General features: G+C 38.8%; 5 protein-coding genes across 5 annotated transcripts; 4 read left to right on the top strand and 1 right to left on the bottom strand.

The window, feature by feature from the left end:
* Positions 1-2,009: 2,009 nt before the first annotated feature.
* LOC6644671 (mucin-5AC) lies at positions 2,010-6,473 on the top strand. The gene is made up of 2 exons (XM_002067299.3): positions 2,010-2,521; positions 2,588-6,473. Exons 1-2 carry the CDS (start codon positions 2,319-2,321, stop codon positions 6,252-6,254), a joined length of 3,870 nt encoding a protein of 1,289 aa, XP_002067335.1. The 5' UTR covers positions 2,010-2,318; the 3' UTR covers positions 6,255-6,473.
* A 246-nt stretch (positions 6,474-6,719) lies between these two features.
* Positions 6,720-7,780, top strand: LOC6644670 (aurora kinase A). The gene is made up of 2 exons (XM_002067298.3): positions 6,720-6,961; positions 7,015-7,780. The coding sequence occupies exons 1-2, from the start codon at positions 6,791-6,793 to the stop codon at positions 7,705-7,707; spliced, it is 864 nt and encodes a 287-aa protein (XP_002067334.1). The 5' UTR covers positions 6,720-6,790; the 3' UTR covers positions 7,708-7,780.
* Positions 7,781-8,568: 788 nt separating this feature from the next.
* On the bottom strand, positions 8,569-12,466 carry LOC6644669 (solute carrier family 12 member 8). Its single transcript, XM_002067297.4, has 8 exons — positions 12,448-12,466; positions 11,760-12,350; positions 10,951-11,498; positions 10,685-10,886; positions 10,383-10,617; positions 9,699-10,316; positions 9,455-9,633; positions 8,569-9,375 (listed from the first exon to the last, which is right to left on the bottom strand). The coding sequence occupies exons 2-8, from the start codon at positions 12,002-12,004 to the stop codon at positions 9,216-9,218; spliced, it is 2,187 nt and encodes a 728-aa protein (XP_002067333.1). The 5' UTR covers positions 12,005-12,350; positions 12,448-12,466; the 3' UTR covers positions 8,569-9,215.
* A 311-nt stretch (positions 12,467-12,777) lies between these two features.
* On the top strand, positions 12,778-15,332 carry LOC6644668 (ESF1 homolog). The gene has a single exon (XM_023177081.2). It carries the CDS (start codon positions 12,851-12,853, stop codon positions 15,248-15,250), a length of 2,400 nt encoding a protein of 799 aa, XP_023032849.1. The 5' UTR covers positions 12,778-12,850; the 3' UTR covers positions 15,251-15,332.
* A 1,971-nt stretch (positions 15,333-17,303) lies between these two features.
* On the top strand, positions 17,304-18,076 carry LOC6644839 (histidine-rich glycoprotein). Its single transcript, XM_002067295.3, has 2 exons — positions 17,304-17,318; positions 17,628-18,076. The coding sequence occupies exons 1-2, from the start codon at positions 17,304-17,306 to the stop codon at positions 18,048-18,050; spliced, it is 438 nt and encodes a 145-aa protein (XP_002067331.1). The 3' UTR covers positions 18,051-18,076.
* Positions 18,077-19,058: the final 982 nt, after the last annotated feature.

Genomic DNA, 19,058 nt, shown 5'->3' on the forward strand with positions numbered 1-19,058 from the left:
TAAGTATATATATATATATATATATATATATATATGTATATGTATTTAATGCGCTCCAGTGACGTCGTCATCGTCATTATCATCATCATCGTCGTCATCGTCGTCGTCGACGGATTGAAAATGCTTTCCACTCAAAGATTGGCTCACATTTCGTGTGGTTGTTGCAATTGAAACAAATTATTTGCGTTTTGATTATGGTCTAGGTATATATGGGGGACACGCACATAGCCATGAAAGATTATGCAATTACAAAATGCATTGCATTTTACTCCTTCTCTTTAGCTCTTTTTTTTTTTGCTTTTTCCCACTTTTTCTCTCTCCGCTGTTGTCTTCCTTCCTGGCCCCCCATAGGGGGTATTTGTAATTAAAATTGTAATTTATTTATCACTTTCGTTACCAGTTAAAATGCAAAGTGTGACCCATTTGATTGCCTTTAATAGGCAACAATTTTGCAGAAAATTTAGGGAACATTTATCAGAGTGTCTGTCTGTTTCTCTCTAAACTTTTCTCTCAGTTTTTAAGTTGTTGGTACGAACATATAATTTTCAATCGCATTTTTATTGTATGCAGCACATATATTGGATTCAGAATGATTAAAGCACTCTGCACGAATTTATAAGGACATTAAGTACTTTTTTCGTTCAACTAGAAAAACAAGTGAAAAGAATTTCCCATAGTTGATATATTGTTTTTTAAAATAGGATATAAATTAGATATAGACCGTAACTAAAAAAATGATTTGCCATCCGTGTGATCAGAATTAAAAGATTCCAATGGAGCTTTAAGCAAAATAGAGATGACTGTCAAGGCATTATCCTTTCGTATGTTTTGAATAGCCAATAAATATTCCAAGAGTAATAACATTATAAGATATGTAAATCTAGGTTCAAGTTAGGTAATTTAGTTTTATTTTTGCTTTTTATTTTTGTATTAAGATCTAGCTAGATAATTTCAAGTATGAGCTATTCATATGATTTATGGGAAAGACTTCTAATTGTCTAAATAAAAAGACTTAAACGTTAGCTACTTGAATATTTATATTTTGTTTTCCATATTGGCTTAATTTTGTATTTTTTTCCTGTAATCTTTGGAAACCTTTTATTAGACGTTAAGCTGATCTATAGAATGCAATGAATTCCTGTAATCATTATTTCAGGTCCAGTTAAAGAGCGTATAAGTAACATTTGTATGTACATACAGACACAGATACATATACATACATAAGTAGATCTGATAAACTTAAACTTATGGCAAAATACAAACAAACCATTTTGGTTTGGTCATTTAGAATGCCCGGCACGTAGCCGCAAGTAAAGAGAGCTCCACATAACTTGACCATAACTGGTCTGTCTTTAAGTCTTAGTTTTGGTTTTTTGTCATGATTATCTAACAGTTCATTTAGCTAACGGCTTTGCTGCTGCCATCGGTAGTATGTGGTAGTAGTAATAGTTGATCAACGCCATCGCTTTCTATGGCACTCATTAAATTTATGATTTAACTACGGCAATTAAGTGAAAATTAAACGCTTCGATAGGTACTTCACTCCATGTACATATACAATTCCAAATGATCTGTGAAAAGTTGTTCCATAAACTAAAAAGAAAAAAGAAAAGCCTATGGAAATTCATAGACAAGATCATTTGCCTCAGGTGCTTAACGCTTGAGATTGCATCATATCCTATCCTCTATCCTCTATGAGGATCTTTTCTGTGGCATTGCATAACAAAGTTTTCAGAAAAAAAAATCATAAAAAATGACAGTAAATTATTTATGTAGTATGCTCCATGTCCATGTCCCCCTGCCCCCCATTCACACACTATAATAATGTTAACAAATTTTCTGGTTTTTTGAATTACATTTTTTAGTTTTTGTCGCTGTTTTGTTTTTTTCTTCACATCTTTTGCCACTTTGTTGTTTGTTTGCTTGTTGACGAAGCTGTCAGGTTTTGACAAAAATTTGTCATGCATTTCATTTCAATTTCATTTCATTTAATTTCTTTTCAGTTGGTATCTCTTTTTTTTTTTTGTCTGTTTTCTTTCCTGGGCGGAAATTAGTGTTATTTGCTTGGCTTAGTTTTCGGTTTTCTCAATACTTTCATTGTTCATTTGAATGGGATCAAAAGAGGGCCGCCAATAGTTGGTTATTTGGCCATTATGGTTTTATCCATTCGAGTAATATGCAATTATGATTTACTATAACAATAACATCCAACGGAATCGCATTACTTCCTAAGATCCGGTCCTAAGTTTGCTTGGGTTTTTCGTTGAAGAATCGCTTCTGTGGTTAAACGATTTTATATACCTTTTCAGCTGATCACAATGCCAGGCCAGGGTTTGAAACTGGGACTAGTCTTATGTCTGCTAATGCAAATTCAGGCATTGCCGACAATTCAGCAAAAGAATCGAGTAAACTATGTACAACAATTGGACAAGAGTTTCTTTCAACCGCCAGAGATTGAGCAGACCATTGATGAGGTGCAAAAGATTCTGGCCAATGATCCAGCATTGCCGAGACTAACGCGGTAAGTACTGACAAAAAGGGGACCAAAAAAAGAACAGTGTAAAAAACCTGCTCTATCTCTTCTTAGCGGAGAAATTGAGGAGCTCTATGAGAAGGTTACCCGCGAGGAATATGAGAAAAGCATTGAGGCCGGCGATATGAGTCGAGCCGATAGCATGAGAGCTTTGATGTTGGTTTTACCCTTCAACACGGACAATAATACGGAAGAGAATTTGCAAGAGCTGTATACACGGCAGCCTGTTACTAGGGTCATCGATGCCTATACCCCACCCGATCCGATTAAGTTCTTAACTCCCGATCCCAATGCCGTGCCCCGAAGTACTGTGCCCGGTGGAAATCCAGCTGTTAAAGCTACCACATACAAGCCAGCATACGCTGGAGCCGTTGCAGCGGCTGCCACGACATATCATCCGCCGGCCCCAGCTCCAGTGATGTATCAAATGGCACCATCGTTGGGTAAGCCCTCTATGGACTTTCAGCCGGTGACCAAATTGCCGCAGGCCTATGATTACGCCAAGGGTCCATCTCAACGTTTTAGCTCCCATTATAGCGCCAAGAATGCACAGTTCTTGCGGAAACCAAAGCCCCAAGCAGTTGGACAAAGTCCTATTCAGACCACGTCAACGTCCAGCACCGTAAAACCAGTTGCAGACATCTTAGAGAGCCTGGGCATTGTGGGAGGAGGTGGAGGAGCAGGCAAAGGTAATTCAAATGGCAATGGCAATAAGCGTTATGCCTTGGATGATTACTATCCCGCAGAGAGTGCTCCTCAGCCAGTGATAGCAATGGCCGATCTTCGAGGCCTGCAGGGAGCTCGCATACGGCCCGATGCCTACTCCAATTTCAAGCCCCTGAACATTGGCGAGGAGCTGAGAGTTAAGCCTGAAGTGGAGGGTTATCTGACACGATTCGGTATAGTGAAAAAGGCACCAAAAGCTTTAAAAAAGTCCAAAGAAGCCAATCAGGAACCAACTGGAGAGCATACTGAGCTTTCGACGGCTACAGCTAAGTTGCCGCCTCAAACAAATTCGGAATTGGCCAAATTGTTGGAGAATTTGCAAGAATTGGAGCGACTTAATACGAGGGCAACTACAAAAACTCCTGCTAAACCGGTTCCAACAACAACAACCACAACCACAACATCAACGACAACAACCACAACTCGAGCCCCACCCACATCTCCGCAACCCACAGCTCAGTTGATAACCCATGGTGAACCCTTGCTAATTGAGGCCAAAAAGCCACGAAGGCGCATCGATCCCAATATAGATATCAATTTTGCCAACAAGGGAAATCAACAGACACCAAATAGTCCAACCGATGAATTGTCCAAGCTACTGGAGAATCTCCAGGAACTAGAAAAGTTACGAATTAATCCAGAGAATGTGTTAAAGAAGGTTGGCCCAAGTATCGCAACCACACGTGCCACCACCACCACCACCAGCACCACCACTACCACCACGCCAAAGCCAACAGTCAACCAATTAAACGAGGCTAGAGAATTGGAGCTTATTTTGCGGCAATTGCAACAGCACAGTTTGGCAAGCACTACTATAAGACCTGTAGTACCCAAGAACTTGGATGGACGTTTGGGCCCAGCTCGAGCTAATACCCTAGGACCCGGTGATTTGGTACAATTGCAGCGGCTCTTAAGCGATGATCGAGAGCTGGAACGACTGTATGAGCAAGCTAGAAACAGCAAGAAGAAGGCATCAACCACCAGTACAACCACGACGACATCAACGACGACCAGCACGACCACCCCGCGTCCTACACCTACAAGGACAACACTACCATCATTGCCGTCTGTAGATCATGCTCAATTCGAGGCCTTGATCACTAGGGTCCAGCAATTGGAGCGTCTGCAGCATCCGGCTCCAACTGTGCCCAGTTTCACCACACGCAATGTGGTGCAATCGGAGAGCATAACGCGGGCCAATCTGCCAAGCAACGATTATGCACATCTTCAGGATTTGGTTTATGCCTCCGATTTGCCAAATTCAGGTCAAGTGGAAATCTCGACGGCTGCCTCCACTGCCAAGCAGCGACCACTGAGCCATTTTGAACGCTCGAATGGCCTTCTTCAGGATGTTCAACCACAAGACTATGTCCAATTACAGAAATTGCTTAGTAAAGTGCAGGAACTGGAACGCGTTCAACTTCAGACGGCAAAACCCACCACAACAGCAACGCCAAGCTATCATCATCATCAACTGGTGACAGCCGCCTCGGGACGCAGTCAGAATGTCAAGACCCTGAATGGTGCCCACATTGTCTATGCTGAGACGGCACCAGAGCCGGAACGGGAACCGGAACCGGAACTGAAATTGGATTTGCCCGTTTATGAAAAGCCTAAGAAGAAGCCAAATCAAGAGCAAAGCTCTAGCGAGGAGTTACGTGAATTGGCCATGTCTCAACCAGCAAATCCTGCAAGTGCTAATCAATTCGATGACGCTGAATTCGAGCAATACCAACAATTCTTTAGCAGCCTAGAAGATAACCATCATATGCAACCGATTTATAAAACTGTAACTTCGACCACCCCGACGACGACCACAACTACAGCAAAGCCAACTGTAACGGAGGTCAAGAGAACGACTCCCCCCAATATTGCAATGAAAAAGGATAAGACAGAGGATCTGGCGGAGCTTCAGAAATTGCTTTATAATACGCAGCAATTGCAAAAGTTGGGCGTAGCCTTACCCCATGAACTTTCGCAGCAGTTGGAAAGTCAATTACAGGCAAGTACCACGACGTCGACGACAAGGAAAACAAGCACCACCACCACCACGGCGGCTCCGGATACCTCATCGCCGGCTGTATTCTCCTTGACTACCCTAAGGCCTGCATCGCCCCGTCCACCAAGACCAACGCCTACGACAGAGATGAGTGCCGAGCTGCCCATTTTTAGTGCCACCAAAATTATAGAGGCAGCCATTAAGAGAGCAGCCAATCGCATTGGAGTGGCAACAGAGCAGCCATTGGGAAGCCTAGGAGCAGGATTCCGACGTCGCAGCGATGATGAAGAAGATCTAGATGCAGGAGGAGATGATCAGGAGGGCGTCTTGAATGGCGATCTGATGGCAGAGTTTAGTGAATTGAACTATCAACTGGCCAAGCCAGATCCAGAACCAGAGAAACCCCAATTGGGACAAGATCTGGGTGAGATACAGCGTCTAATAAGCAATCTTCAAGAACTGCAGAAGCTTAATGTAAGCCTAGACCAGGTGAAACCAAAAAATCAAGCAACCACAGATGCATTGTATTTGCAATCCCTGGAGAAAAATGCCAGTGAAACCTTTAAAAATAGAAGACAGAGTGAAACCACCACCACAAGTACCACAGTGGCCATCTCCACTGAGAAGGAGGACACCTTCTCCACCACATCCTCACCCACCCGCCTTAGTTTAGATTTGGGATTGATGGATGATGGTGATTTGGCCGGAGATTCACCGGCTTCTTCCACTACAGACTCTTCATCGACACCATCCCCGCCGAGTTCCTCATCCACCGAAGAGTCCCGCAACGGTTCGCTAGATGACCTGGCTGATTCTTTTGGTCCTGATCCGATCACCGAGGAGCCTTTACCACCAAAGAAAAAGAACGGTTTCTACTTCCTAGCGGACTGGAATTCATTTTTAGAAGTTGGCGATGGTGATGACCAAGTCGTGGTACGCCTTAGTCCCAAAATTGGAGATCCACGGCTATTTTTGCCCGTTAAAATACCCTCGTAGTGGCATTACATAATACCTATATACCTATAGCTAAAAATAATTGTGTATGTACATATTTCTCTCTTTACACTCTCTTTGTATTTATTGTAGTCACTGGTTACTTTTTTTTTACTTACTCATAAGTTTGGGCCTAAGCTGTAAGAGTCAATTCATACATACATATATCTAGTAGTACGTATACGTATTTAAGGAAGATGAATAAAAACACGTTTAAAATCACCTTCTCTCTACTTGACATCCATATTTGAGAGACACATAATTCACCATAAAAGAAGACTACAAAAATGCTAATGTTAATGGAAGTTTTTTAAATTTCTTAAGCTTGGCGCCAATTTGTTATCGATATTTCTGTTATCAATGTGTTATCTGTGCAGTTTAATCGAATATCGAAACAATTTCAAGCCTATCGATTTTAAGCGCTACGAACAAAATTTAACTGTAAATGTGACTGAGATGTTCTTATTTTGTGTGTTTTATGTGAAAAAGTTATTTTAGTTTTGTAAAGTGTTCAATTTAATTGTTTTATGTAATTAATAATGGATCTAGGAGACCCAAATTTGAGACCAATACGTGTCCTTGGAGAAGGCTCTTTTGGGCGGGTGTTTCTCTGCATTCAACACGAGGGACGACATCAAAAGAAAAATGTTTGCGTCAAGCGGATTATAATTAAAAATCCAAAGGCGGAATTGGCACTAATCAAAGAAGAGGTAAGTGAAAGAAAACTAATTAACCGCAGAAGACCTCATCGTTTCATTTACAGATCTACATAATATCACAACTTCGCCATCCGAACATTGTGCAATTTATACGATCCTTCAACCATGCCGGCACAGTCAATATAGTTATGGAATACGCTCCCAATGGCACTTTGCGCAACGTCATCCAACAAAATAAATTGGGAGTGGACAAGGCTCGGCTATTGCAGTATTTCACCGATATGGTCATTGGCCTTGAATATCTTCATATACGTCATGTCATACATCGCGACATTAAGCCAGAAAATATGCTATTAGATTTGAATAATCGTGTCAAGATCGCCGATTTTGGTATATCAAATGTTCATGCACCATCAAAGCCATCCCAAACAGGACTTGGGACTCCGCTCTATATGGCCCCAGAGATAATGTGTACCGATGGCAAGATTGATTTTAAATCCGATATTTGGTCATTGGGCTTGGTTATATATGAACTATGCATTGGACGAAATCCATTTGCTAGTCTACTTAGGCCGAATGCCAGCGTCCAGAGTGTCCATAATGTAGTGATGGCCTTGAGTAAGCCCAAATTAGATTGCCAATTGATGCGAATACGCTATGATCCAATTTGGCCCAGAATTTGTGAACAAATGGTCGTCTATGAGCAGGAGAAACGCATTTGTTTGCCTGACCTATTATCTATGGATTCGTTTATTACTTTAACCGTCTATAAGCAATATTTTAATTATAGTTATTAGTTAAAAGTGATACAAAATCTTATTTATGCCCATTATCTATGATTCTTCTATAAACGATCTTTAAGATTTCTTATAAACCTGCTTTTTCATTATTCGTTTAAGAGATAAAACGCGAATTTTAAGAAGAAGCAACTTTGCCTAGAAACTGGCAGATAGATATAATAATTGGGACAAGTAGGTATATACCGCAGTCTCCTTTAGTATGGGCCCTAAAAAAAAAAAGCATCATCTATCTGATTATCAAATTTTTTTTTTTTTTTTCTCTTTACTATTAGTTTTGTCTCATGTTTAAATACACAGTTTTAATAATTAATAATTATTGTTATTACAATTTGTGGGGGTTACATGTGCACTTTGCCTTTGTGTTTCATTTCATTTCGTATAACTAGGTACAATTTATGCTAAATATATATATAGTATGTAAATATATACACATACAGAGAATATATATATATATGCATCTATATGTGTATATGAGTACAAAAGAGTTGAAGACATTTTGTATATTTTGTTTTGGGTGATGTTACATATAGTATTTGTATGTAAGTATATTATACAATTATATATTTGATAGTGATTATGGTGGAGAATCGATCGGGATTTTTGTTTGTTGTTTTCTTTTTTTGATTAATACAAAGGATGATCAAATGCATATAAATAAACGATTTCAAATTAATTTCACTTTGTGTATTAAATGCAAAGGCGCCGAAATGTTTTGTCAAATTTGGTGAAATTTGATTTTAGTTTCTCTTTTTTTGTTTTTTTTTCTTTTGGTTTTTGGACTTATTATTATCTCAGTATCACATATGTTTCCGCTTTCAATATGCAAATAAACATGAACATAAAAAAAGAATTAAACCATTTGGAAACATATTCATTATTTAGCAACAATTTTACACGCTTAGCAAAATAAAACTGAACAAAAACGAAAGTTGGGAACCTATTTGCAATTCCGGAAAATGTTCACACAATTTGAAATCGGAATAGGAATTGAGAATAGTCCTCTTAAAAAAAAAAAAAACGATTTAAAACCAAAAAAATGCAAAATATTAAACTTAAAATTAGTAAATATTTAATATTAGTGTTTTTATAGCCACGATTTAATTTTAAAAGGACTGTTTTTTCAACTGAAGAGAATTGAAGGAAATTTGCAAACAACAAAAATATTAAGTCACACGTTAAAATGGTTAAAATTTGAAAATTAATTTTGGTCAGATATAATGAAGACAAATTTCCATCAATTCATCAGCCTAGAGTGATACAGAGGAAGTGCTGCTAGTTTAAGCTTGTTAACTAAACACGACTCTTATACAGATATACACATATAAACATCGAGTTAGATAGGTATATATGTATATATATAGAAACACAGACACATAGTGAATACATATGCATATATATATATATATAAAGTTTAGTTTGGTTTTTTAAATATTGCTTGCCACAGCCTCACACACTCCCTTGCCCTACCTTTCACACCACTCGCCACTATTTCTCTCTCTCTCTCTTTATATATCATCAATAAGGCGACCCTCAATCACAGATGAATGATGATAGTTGGGACGTGGTCGGAAATCCTCATTTTGTTCATTAAGCTGAGTGGGCGATAGATCCACATTAGGACACGAAGGTGTGACCACAATTTGCTCATACTCATGCATACGTTTACTATATTTAAATAAGAAAGAGATAGACAGAGAGAGAATTCTGGGTTATAATGAATTAATCAAGATTTCCGATAACTCACCCAAAGCAACGAAATATCACACTCTTGAGCCAGGCAAAGAAATTGAATTCAGCTGTGAGACCAGGCTTGACGGCAGGATTGGCAGTGCCCACATAAAACCAGATGACGAAAACGACGAGAAAACACGTCAAGGCATAATACCAGTTTACCAACAGCATAACCAATAGTTTTGTCACGGCCTTAAGAATAGGACAGAAATACAGCTTCTTATTAGATGATAGTGAAAAGGATAAGAGACACTTACTCCAAGCAGTGAAGCCCAACGGTTACAGAAGCCGGAATACCAGTTTTTCGTCTTCGAATGTATGGGCGGACGGATGGGGGCAATAGGTTCATTCTCATCATCCAGTTCAGTTTGCATTGTTGCACTTTGTGGATCAACGGAAACCGTTGTGGCTGCTGCATCGCCAGCCACATTAAGCCCATTAATGTCTCTTGCTGCTGCAGTTGAGTTTTGATGTGAAGTTGTTGCCTCATCTTGTCCATTTAATTCCCTTTCTCTTGATGGCATCGGCTGTTCCACTTGATGCATGGGTGAATTTTGTGGGCTTTGTAAATTTTTATGACGCACACGATCCGGAAACAAGAGATCCAAATCATTGCCACCATCGGAGACGCTGCCATATCGTCTGGTCTCATAGCTAGGGCTCGAGGCCTGTATGCGAAACCGTTCCTCGCGTTGCTCCTGTATATCAAATGTCTGGGCCAAAGCGAAGTACGCATAATCAATACAGGCATAGGTCATCAGGAATGGCATTGTCACTATGGGGGCCAGGAAGTTGATGTCACCGACTATAATGAAGGTGACTGTGACAACAGCCACCACCGCCATGGCATAAAGTGGCACCTTATTGGGTCCGCGCTGTCAAAGAGAAAGCGAAAAAAACAAATAGAAAAAGGTTTTCTTTGCCTTCAGTTAATGACTCACTCCTTTGCCTAGAACATCGATGCCAGGTATAACACTCTCCTTGGATATGCTCTGAAGGACACGGGGTGTACCATACATGGCGCCCAAACATGAAGACATGCTGGACACATAAATGCCAGCCAATAAGAGAAAATGTACTGCCGACACTTTGACGGCAATCATGAAATCATCATACAAAATCGCTCGCTGACAGGTGGCACCCAAAAACAATACGAAAACCAAATACAAAAATGTTCTAGACAAGTAAAAATACCAAACATTAAAAATCTTCATTCGGCTTAGGAAAATTGTGTGAACCTTACGAAGTGCCAAAGGCAGCCAAGGTGCCATTTGGTATATCCGTTGAGGGAGCGCGCAAGTCTCCGCTCATATTAATGCCGGAAAGTACCCCGGTGACTGTGGGAAAGAACACTCCAAAGACACGGAACCAAGTATATTCGTTTTGATATTTAGGCCACAGGTTTTCCACAAAGTTATTGCTCACCCATCCATCGAAACCATTTTCTAAAATGCAAAAGATTGAAAGTATAGAAATAGAATTTTCAAGTGTTTTTCCTTTTTTGCTTACTCGGATCCTCGCCTATAAAGCTGCCCACCATAAAGTCCAGCGCCGATATTAGTAAAATCATTAGCAATATGAATTGCAATTTGATTACCCATTTAACGCCAGCCACATTGATGCAGCCGAGAAGCAGGACTGCGGCAGTGGCAAATCCTCGAATGGCCCATTTACTACCGGCCAGACCCACCAGACCGGCCATCGATTCGCCAAAACCCATGACATTCAATGCGCAACCTACTGCTTGGCCGAAGCAATACAGCAAGCCTAAAGATCCACCAAAACGTGAACCTAGTGTATGGGCTATAAGGAAATACACTCCACCACTCTCCACGCGACAACGTTCACAGATACCTATAGCCGATAGGACACTGACCAGGGCAATGACCACTGTGCAGAATATAATGAGGACAGCATTAATAATGCCTGCCTGGGCCACAATCCATCCGGAACGAAGGAATACAATAACGCCAAAGACATTAATCAGGCAGGATGTAAAGACGCCATCCCAAGTGCCAAAGAGCACAGGTTGAGAGATGAAGAAATTTGAACGCCACCTGTTGGAGGGTTAAAGAATTATCAACGCCATAAATACATATGTGGAATAGAAGAAAAAGGGGATGCAACCGTTATTCGACCGAAACAGTTGCCATATGTTTCTATTAGGAACGTATGCCTTTACGGAGGAACAAAAAGAACTTTGCGTGACGTTTGTTTTAGCTTGATTGCTTGTTGCGTTGTTTTTTCCTTCAGTGAAATTGATATTCCACTACCGTAACCGTAAATTTCAACTTTCACTCCTTGCAGGGTTTACTTACCAGGGTTTATCGCCCTGCTCGCCGGCAAATATTTCATTTGCCCCCGAGGCATGATGACCACCGGCCGCATATGTATATTCATTGCCCAAATCAACAAATCCTCCCGTATTGTTATTGTGATGATTACGTTGGCGAAAATTGCTAACCGTCACCTCTCCGGATTCATCATCTTCGTTGCCCAAACCAAACCGCTGCCAGTCCACTGTGCGGCGAGAAGTGCCGTTACTTTCTGCACTATTACTCATACTACTGACGCACCCCCGCACCTGACTCCGCTAGCTTTACTGCCACTCTTATTCCGCTGCTGCTATTTGATTGATTCTTTGGTTGGGCCTGGCTCTGATCTAATCAGCTGGCCATAAACATATATGGGATTTTTACGTTTTAAACGTTCTTCCACGCAGGCAAAGGCTAGGCAGAGTAGGTGAAATCTCAGCAGCAGCGGCGACAACAAAAATTAATAAGAAAAACAATAACAATTTCTGTGGCTCTTTCGTTTCTCTTTCGCGCTCTCTCTTGCCGTCCTCTCTCTCTCTCACTTGCAGTTAGATGCAGCAACAGTGGGCCACATTAGTTTTTATAATAACTAAACTGTTAATAAACATTAACAAAAAGAAAATTTCTCAAGTTTACTACACTTTGTTTAATAAAACCACAGAAAAATTTATGTGCAGGTCGTCATCGATACCTTTTGTTGCTATTTATTTGATGTTATTGTTGTTGTTGCTGTTGCTTAGCGTGAGGCCGATAAGAGATAATCGAAAAAAAACCCAAGAAACAGAGTTGCCAGACAGTTGTAAAATAATACTTTTGTTAAAACTAAAAAAAGTATAAAATGTTATTAAGAATGCTCTTATAGTTCAAACTGGTTGAATTCATTAGTTCAATCGTATGACTTGATTTACATACTCCAATAACCTATTTTAAACTTAAATTTGTGCAAATAATAAAAATATACTAAATTTAAAGTATATTTTTCTAGCCGTTTTTTGGTTATCGCAAACAAGTTTGGCATCACTGTCGCCGTACCGCACGTGTTGATATTTGATTTTTGTATACGACTTGCCGATTGGACGTTTAAAAATATTGAAATGGCCAAAGATAAAGAGAAGAAAGCTAAATTAAAAGGAAAACCCAAGGAACGAGAGCCTGAGAAAGCAAAGTCATTCACATCCTCTACAGCGCTCCAAGTGCCTACCAATGGCAACGGCGAACCGTCCACCTCAGGAATATGGAAAGATACCCGCTTTCAGCATTTGCTGGCGGATCCTCGATTCCGGGGAGTGCCCAAGGTGCAGCGTAAGGTGAAGATTGACAAACGTTTCGAGGGCATGTTCACCGATGACAAATTTAAAGTCAAGTATACAGTGGATAAATATGGCAGGCCAATTAATAAAAGCAATGCGGAGGATTTAAAAAAGTTTTATGAACTGGATGAAAGCGACGAAGAGGACGACAATAATGATGTGGAAAAGGAAAAGACGGATGTTGCGAAAGAGGGAGAGGTGGAGGAGGACGATGAGGAGGCCAAGGAGCGCCGTTTGGAGGAACTAGCATTGGTGCATGAAGATCGCCCTGAAAAGGATGACTTTGGCAATGATCTTTTGGACAGTGATGGCTCTGAGGAGATACCGGAGACATTGCGGCAGCGTCTGACAAACCCAAATATTGATTATGCTCGTGGTGAAGGTCGTCTCATGAGTGATTCCTCCTCTGATGATGATTCCGATGCAGATGGCGACGACGAGGGACCTGAGTTGCAGATAGATCATGTTTGGGGTGAATTGGATAATGATGCAGAAACAACTGAGGAATCGACCAAACGTTTGGCCATATGCAATATGGATTGGGATCGCATTAGAGCTGAAGACTTAATGGTGTTGCTAAGCTCATTTCTACCATTAGGTGGCAGTGTCCTAAGTGTCAAGATTTATCCCTCTGAATTTGGTAAGAAACGCATCGCCGAAGAGGATATGCATGGACCAACGGAACTTATCAAAAAGAGTGGAGAGGACGACGACGAGGATGTCAGTGGTGATGATGATGATGAGGACGAGGAGGATCTGGTTAAAGAGCAGGACAGTGATGCCGAGGAAGGGGATAACTATCATATGGAAAAATTACGCGAATATCAGCTTAATCGTTTACGTTATTATTATGCTGTGGTCGAATTGGATAGTGTGGAGACAGCCGATAAGATATATAAGGAATGTGATGGCATTGAATATGAAAGTTCTGCCACACGAGTGGACTTACGTTTCATACCAGATGATACGACATTCGATGAGGATGAACCCACACAAGAGTGCTATGAAATGCCGGATTCCTCTTCGTATAAGCCTCGACAATTCACTACTACGGCACTGCAACAGGCTAAGGTGGATTTAACGTGGGATGAAACGAATCTGGAGCGAAAGGAATTGGGTGATAAGCTATCATCGGGCAAAGTAGATAAACTAAATGACAAGGAACTGCGTCAGATAGTCAACTATAGCAGCGAAGAAGACGACGACGACGATAATGATGAAGCAGAGCTCGATAAAGATATAGTAAGTCAGCCTGAAGAAAGTGTACAAAAACCGGAGGAGAAAAAGAAACTATCGAAAAAAGAACGTATTGAGAAATATAGAAGTCTATTAGCAGAAATCAATGAACAGGAAACCAAATCGAAAGGTCAAAAATATGAAATGGAAATGTCCTGGCAGATAGATGATCCTGCTGTTGAGCAAAAGGTAAAGGAAGAGAAGTCAGAATCTAAACAGAATCTGACACCCATCGAGAAAGTCATACAAAAGCGTAGTGAAAAGAATAAACAGCGCAAGGAGCAGCGACGACAAAGGCAAATCGAGTCCAACGGTGGAGTTAATGGTGATAATTCCGATTCCGACTCCATACCCGATGGTATTGATATGAATGATGCTTATTTTGCCGAAGAGTTTGCCTCCGGTGACTATCAGCCCGCCAAAACCAAAAAGTCGACGACGAAAAAACAAAAGAAGAAGACCAACCGTGAATTGGATGAGGATGAGCAAAAGCAGGAACAGGAATTAGCTCTATTGCTGGATGATGCCGATGCCGATGAGAAGCAACATTTTAGTCTTACAAAAATTCTCAAGGAAGAGCAATCGACTGAGGGATCCAAGCGCAAACGTCGCAAGCAATTGAAAAAGGCGAAAAATCAAAAGGAATCCAAAGAGCCCGAAGATAATTTCAAATTAAACCTTGATGATTCGCGTTTCAAGGCCGTCTACAAGTCCCATGAATATAACATTGATCCCACTCATTCCCATTATAAGGCCACCAAGGGTATGCAGGAGATCATAGGCGAGAAGCTGAAACGTCGTCACAATCAGGTGGAAAAGAGCAAACCTAACGGGGATGGCGTTGCGGATGAAGATCAGGACAAGCCCAAGCGATCAAAGCAACAGTTGGAGCAAAACGCTTTGGTCAAGAGTCTTAAGATGAAATTGCAACAGCACAAAAAACTTTAAGCCATCATCTCTTCGATTAGTTTTGTTTGTTTATGTAAAACTTAGTTAGCATTACAAAATAAATTTGTATATGAAACCAGAATGAACAGAAGTTTGAATTATCTACCATGTGATAGCTTTGTCAGTTTAAATTTTTATATCCAATCAACTGTCGTTTCCTGACATATTAACTGATTATATAAAACCGATTTAGACCTGTTGAAATATTAATTAAACGAACGAAAGACAAAGAGAGTGCAGCTACCCGAGTCTCCCCTCATATTCCACTCCTTGCTAATGCAGGCAGTCTGTGTGAGTGTGTTATGCAAATTTCATTTCTATTTTTTATACCATACATCTTTCAAAATGGTATATCAAAGTCGCCCAAGTTTTGTAAATGTAACAGACAAAAGGACCCCCAAAAAGAACGAAATGGGTAAAAGTGGCCGCTTGAAATGGGCTTAAAGTGACTGAGCGGGATAGCCAGTAAAAAGAATCTAATATCAATTTGGCCTTATGTATGATACTTAATAACTGTTCCACTTGCTGCATGGTATACCCAAGTCGATGTTATATGTTTTTCTTCTAATTTTGTAGTTAGTCTACTTTTACTTTTTGTTGGCTTTAAGCATCCAACTAACCCAATAAAAATGCAATCGATTTGATCTTACAAGAAAAAAATCCATCCTAAAATATTGTGGTTTTTTTTTTGGTTTTGATTTGTTTTGAAGTTTCCTGAGAGCTTGAGAGATTCCGATTTATTATCTAATAGTGTTTGATGCATTAATTGCCAATCGTTTGAAAACGTTAGGCAAAAGCCCATGTAAACGAGCATTCACCCAAGCCACGCCCATACATTTCCCAAATGGCTTACATAAAGAAACATAAAGAAAAAAAGAGGCCCTTCACCATAATTAGAGTCAAATTTGAAATCTAACAGCAAATCGATCATTTATCATTGTTCAATTCATCTAGTAAAAGTTGCCCCAATTTCATTTTTCATGTCATCATTATGAAATGAACGCGGAAAATGTGCAATCAAAAAATGCATAACTACGATATACTTACATATATTGAAAATTATTTTGAGAGCAAGTTCAAAATTAAGTCACTAGTAGTACCTACATAAATGTGGATTAAGGTGTAATTTTTGTAGACAGGTGATGAAAATCTTCTGTAATAAAGTCCTAACAATATCCTATTTATCTGTTTCCCTTTTTAAAAATATCAAAATTTAGATTGATTAAGAAGTTTTTATATGAAATATTTCAATTCATTTCCGGCTGCTTCAATTTAAATTAACACAATTTCTTACCAAACAGGAAGGATTTCATGCAGCTTTGTTTTCTTTTTTCTTTTTTGCTTTATTTGGTTGGGGATATCCCAAAAAAAAACTTAAAAATTCATTCGTTTAGTTGGCCAATTAGTGTCAATAAAACAAGAAATAGAAAGAAACTGTTTGATTTGTTTCATGTTTTGTTTTCTTCTCTATTTTTGTTTGTTGAATTTACCTTCAACTTGTAGTGTATAGATCGAAAATATCGAAAATTATTTGAATTTTTTTTTATTTTTTATAACGGGTTTTCGTTTGTCTTTGGGTGGTTAACCCGCCGCACCACAATTGATTGATAACGGGTTTGAATTTTGGTTTTCCATTCGGGAAAATGGTTTTTTGTTTCGTTTGCCTTGCCCCTTGTGGTGTATACGTAATATGTTTTAATTGTACGAGTTTTGCACGCAATATCCAGCATGTATTTGTGTGTGTGTAAGTGTGTGTGTGTGTGTGTGAGTGTGAATATGCAACAATTGTGGCAGCCGCCATAAATTTCGTTTAGTTTGAAGTTTGAAGTTCGTTGCCGCCATTTCACTTCGGTTTTGCCGACAATTTTCACATTTCGCTATTTGGCTATAAATCGAATCTGGTCCCAACCAATGAGCCACATTCAGTTTGACTGTCTCAAGGAGTTAACATCGTCAGAGAGCTATATACAATAATCGATTCTCCCAATATTGGATTTTTTTTTTATTACTGTGATTTTCTGGATATTTGTGTGTGATTTTTTTGTGCTACAAAATGCTAAAATTTATTGTAAGCAAAAGTTGATAATAAGAATTTTATATAGAACTGTATTTTAATGTGATGTAAAATAAGTAATGGCCAAAATACATGGCATAGAAATTGTGTTTAAAAAATTGCTCCAGGATAAAATTTAATTCAGGATGAATTGTAAAAGTTTTTGAAAAAGTTTATTTAGTGCGACTTTAACGGATCCCTTGGAACTAAGAACATGACTACCTAAGACACTTTCCACAGTTAAAAAACCGATCTGATCTTTGCTGATCTCAACTGTTTCGGAACTGAATCCTTAATACACTCTCAATTGTAATTCATTTTCAGTTGCCCTGTTTGGTTCTCGTGGCCCTCTCAAATGCCCTAAAGATCCATGAATACGATCACCATCACGAACAACATCACGAGCCAGAGCACTATCATCATGAGGCTGAACCGGAACATGAGGAGACAGAACTGCATCACGAGATCGATCACAAGCATGCCACCTCGCATCAGAGTGTTAAATTCCATCATTACCATGCTGTGCCCGTGTATATCAAGAAGGAGGATCAGCATTTGGTTAAGAAACCAATCGAAATTGGTGGCACCAAACAGAAGTTGAAGCTGCTTCATCCCAAGACCGAACACAATCACAATCACGGCCTCGTGCTGGAGAATCACAGTGAATCCCATCTGCATGAGCATGGACATTATGAGGAGCCAGTGCATCATTCCGAGCACTATGAACATTATTCGCATCATGAGTAAACTTGCGTTCAAAATCGTGGACGATGTTGCCAAATCTTAATTTTATAAAAAAATTCTTTTTTATATATTTACAAAAATATGTATGTTTTTTTTTTCTTTGTGTTAAATCAATAATAAAAAAAAATCACCTAGAGTATTATGGAAAATGTATTCCAAAAATTTATACAAAATTCTATATCATTATTTCTGGATCTTTTATCAAAAAGTCAGTTTTAAAGAAGAACTCCAAAAACCAAATAAATATTTTTTCAGTCTTCAGTAAAGAAATATTTCAAAAGAGTAAGCTTTTGAAATATATATTGAGACTGCACATGATAGATCATGTCGAAGTGTATGATCACTAAAAAGTTGATTTAATGATCTTTCATTTATCAAAATATATTAAATTGACACAACTTTTATTAAAAAAGTATTGAAAATTCTTTAAAACTCTGAATTTTGCCAAATTTTAACTGATTTTCAAAAGTTCTATCCTTTTTTTTAATGCTTTTAAATTAATTTTTATATTATCAAAATAAAAATATGAAGAGCAAAATATTCCAAAAAACCTTCAAGCTCTAATTTAGTAAAGTTTTGAAGTACTTGTGTTATTTAAAATATTCAAGTGTCTAATGCCATTTTTAAATATGCTAAGTTGCGATTAATCTGAGATATAACTTTTTGAAATCGGTTACGAATTGACGATAAATTGAAGTGAGAACAGAAAGAACAAAAACAGTTGTGTTCCAATAACCCTTCATTTCTTTGAGTATTTGAAAAATTTAGAATGATATCTTGCAATCTTCATCTTTGTCAATTATCTAACAAAAGATATGAATATACCTACAAATTTTATGACATTTTAAAATATGCTAAAAAACAATTATGTTTGCGAATCGGTAAGTATATTATATTTATCTATCAATCTATATATAATATTACATTGATGGTCATATATTTTATACCCTTTTACATCTCCTCTATGTAGATTAAGAATTAGTCTAGCTTATTATTAGAAATTATAATTTT

The sequence above is a fragment of the Drosophila willistoni genome (assembly GCF_018902025.1).
Source record: "Drosophila willistoni isolate 14030-0811.24 chromosome XL unlocalized genomic scaffold, UCI_dwil_1.1 Seg142, whole genome shotgun sequence".
Classification (NCBI taxonomy): Eukaryota; Metazoa; Arthropoda; class Insecta; order Diptera; family Drosophilidae; genus Drosophila; species Drosophila willistoni.

Coding starts and splice junctions, on each gene's coding strand:
- LOC6644671 (XM_002067299.3), top strand. CDS start 2,319: ATGCCAGGCCAGGGTTTGAAACTGGGACTAGTCTTATGTCTGCTAATG. Junction 2,522..2,587: donor GCATTGCCGAGACTAACGCG/GTAAGTACTGAC, acceptor ATCTCTTCTTAG/CGGAGAAATTGAGGAGCTCT.
- LOC6644670 (XM_002067298.3), top strand. CDS start 6,791: ATGGATCTAGGAGACCCAAATTTGAGACCAATACGTGTCCTTGGAGAA. Junction 6,962..7,014: donor TGGCACTAATCAAAGAAGAG/GTAAGTGAAAGA, acceptor TTTCATTTACAG/ATCTACATAATATCACAACT.
- LOC6644669 (XM_002067297.4), bottom strand. CDS start 12,004: ATGAGTAATAGTGCAGAAAGTAACGGCACTTCTCGCCGCACAGTGGAC. Junction 11,499..11,759: donor GAGCAGGGCGATAAACCCTG/GTAAGTAAACCC, acceptor ACCCTCCAACAG/GTGGCGTTCAAATTTCTTCA. Junction 9,376..9,454: donor GTGATATTTCGTTGCTTTGG/GTGAGTTATCGG, acceptor ATTTAAATATAG/TAAACGTATGCATGAGTATG.
- LOC6644668 (XM_023177081.2), top strand. CDS start 12,851: ATGGCCAAAGATAAAGAGAAGAAAGCTAAATTAAAAGGAAAACCCAAG.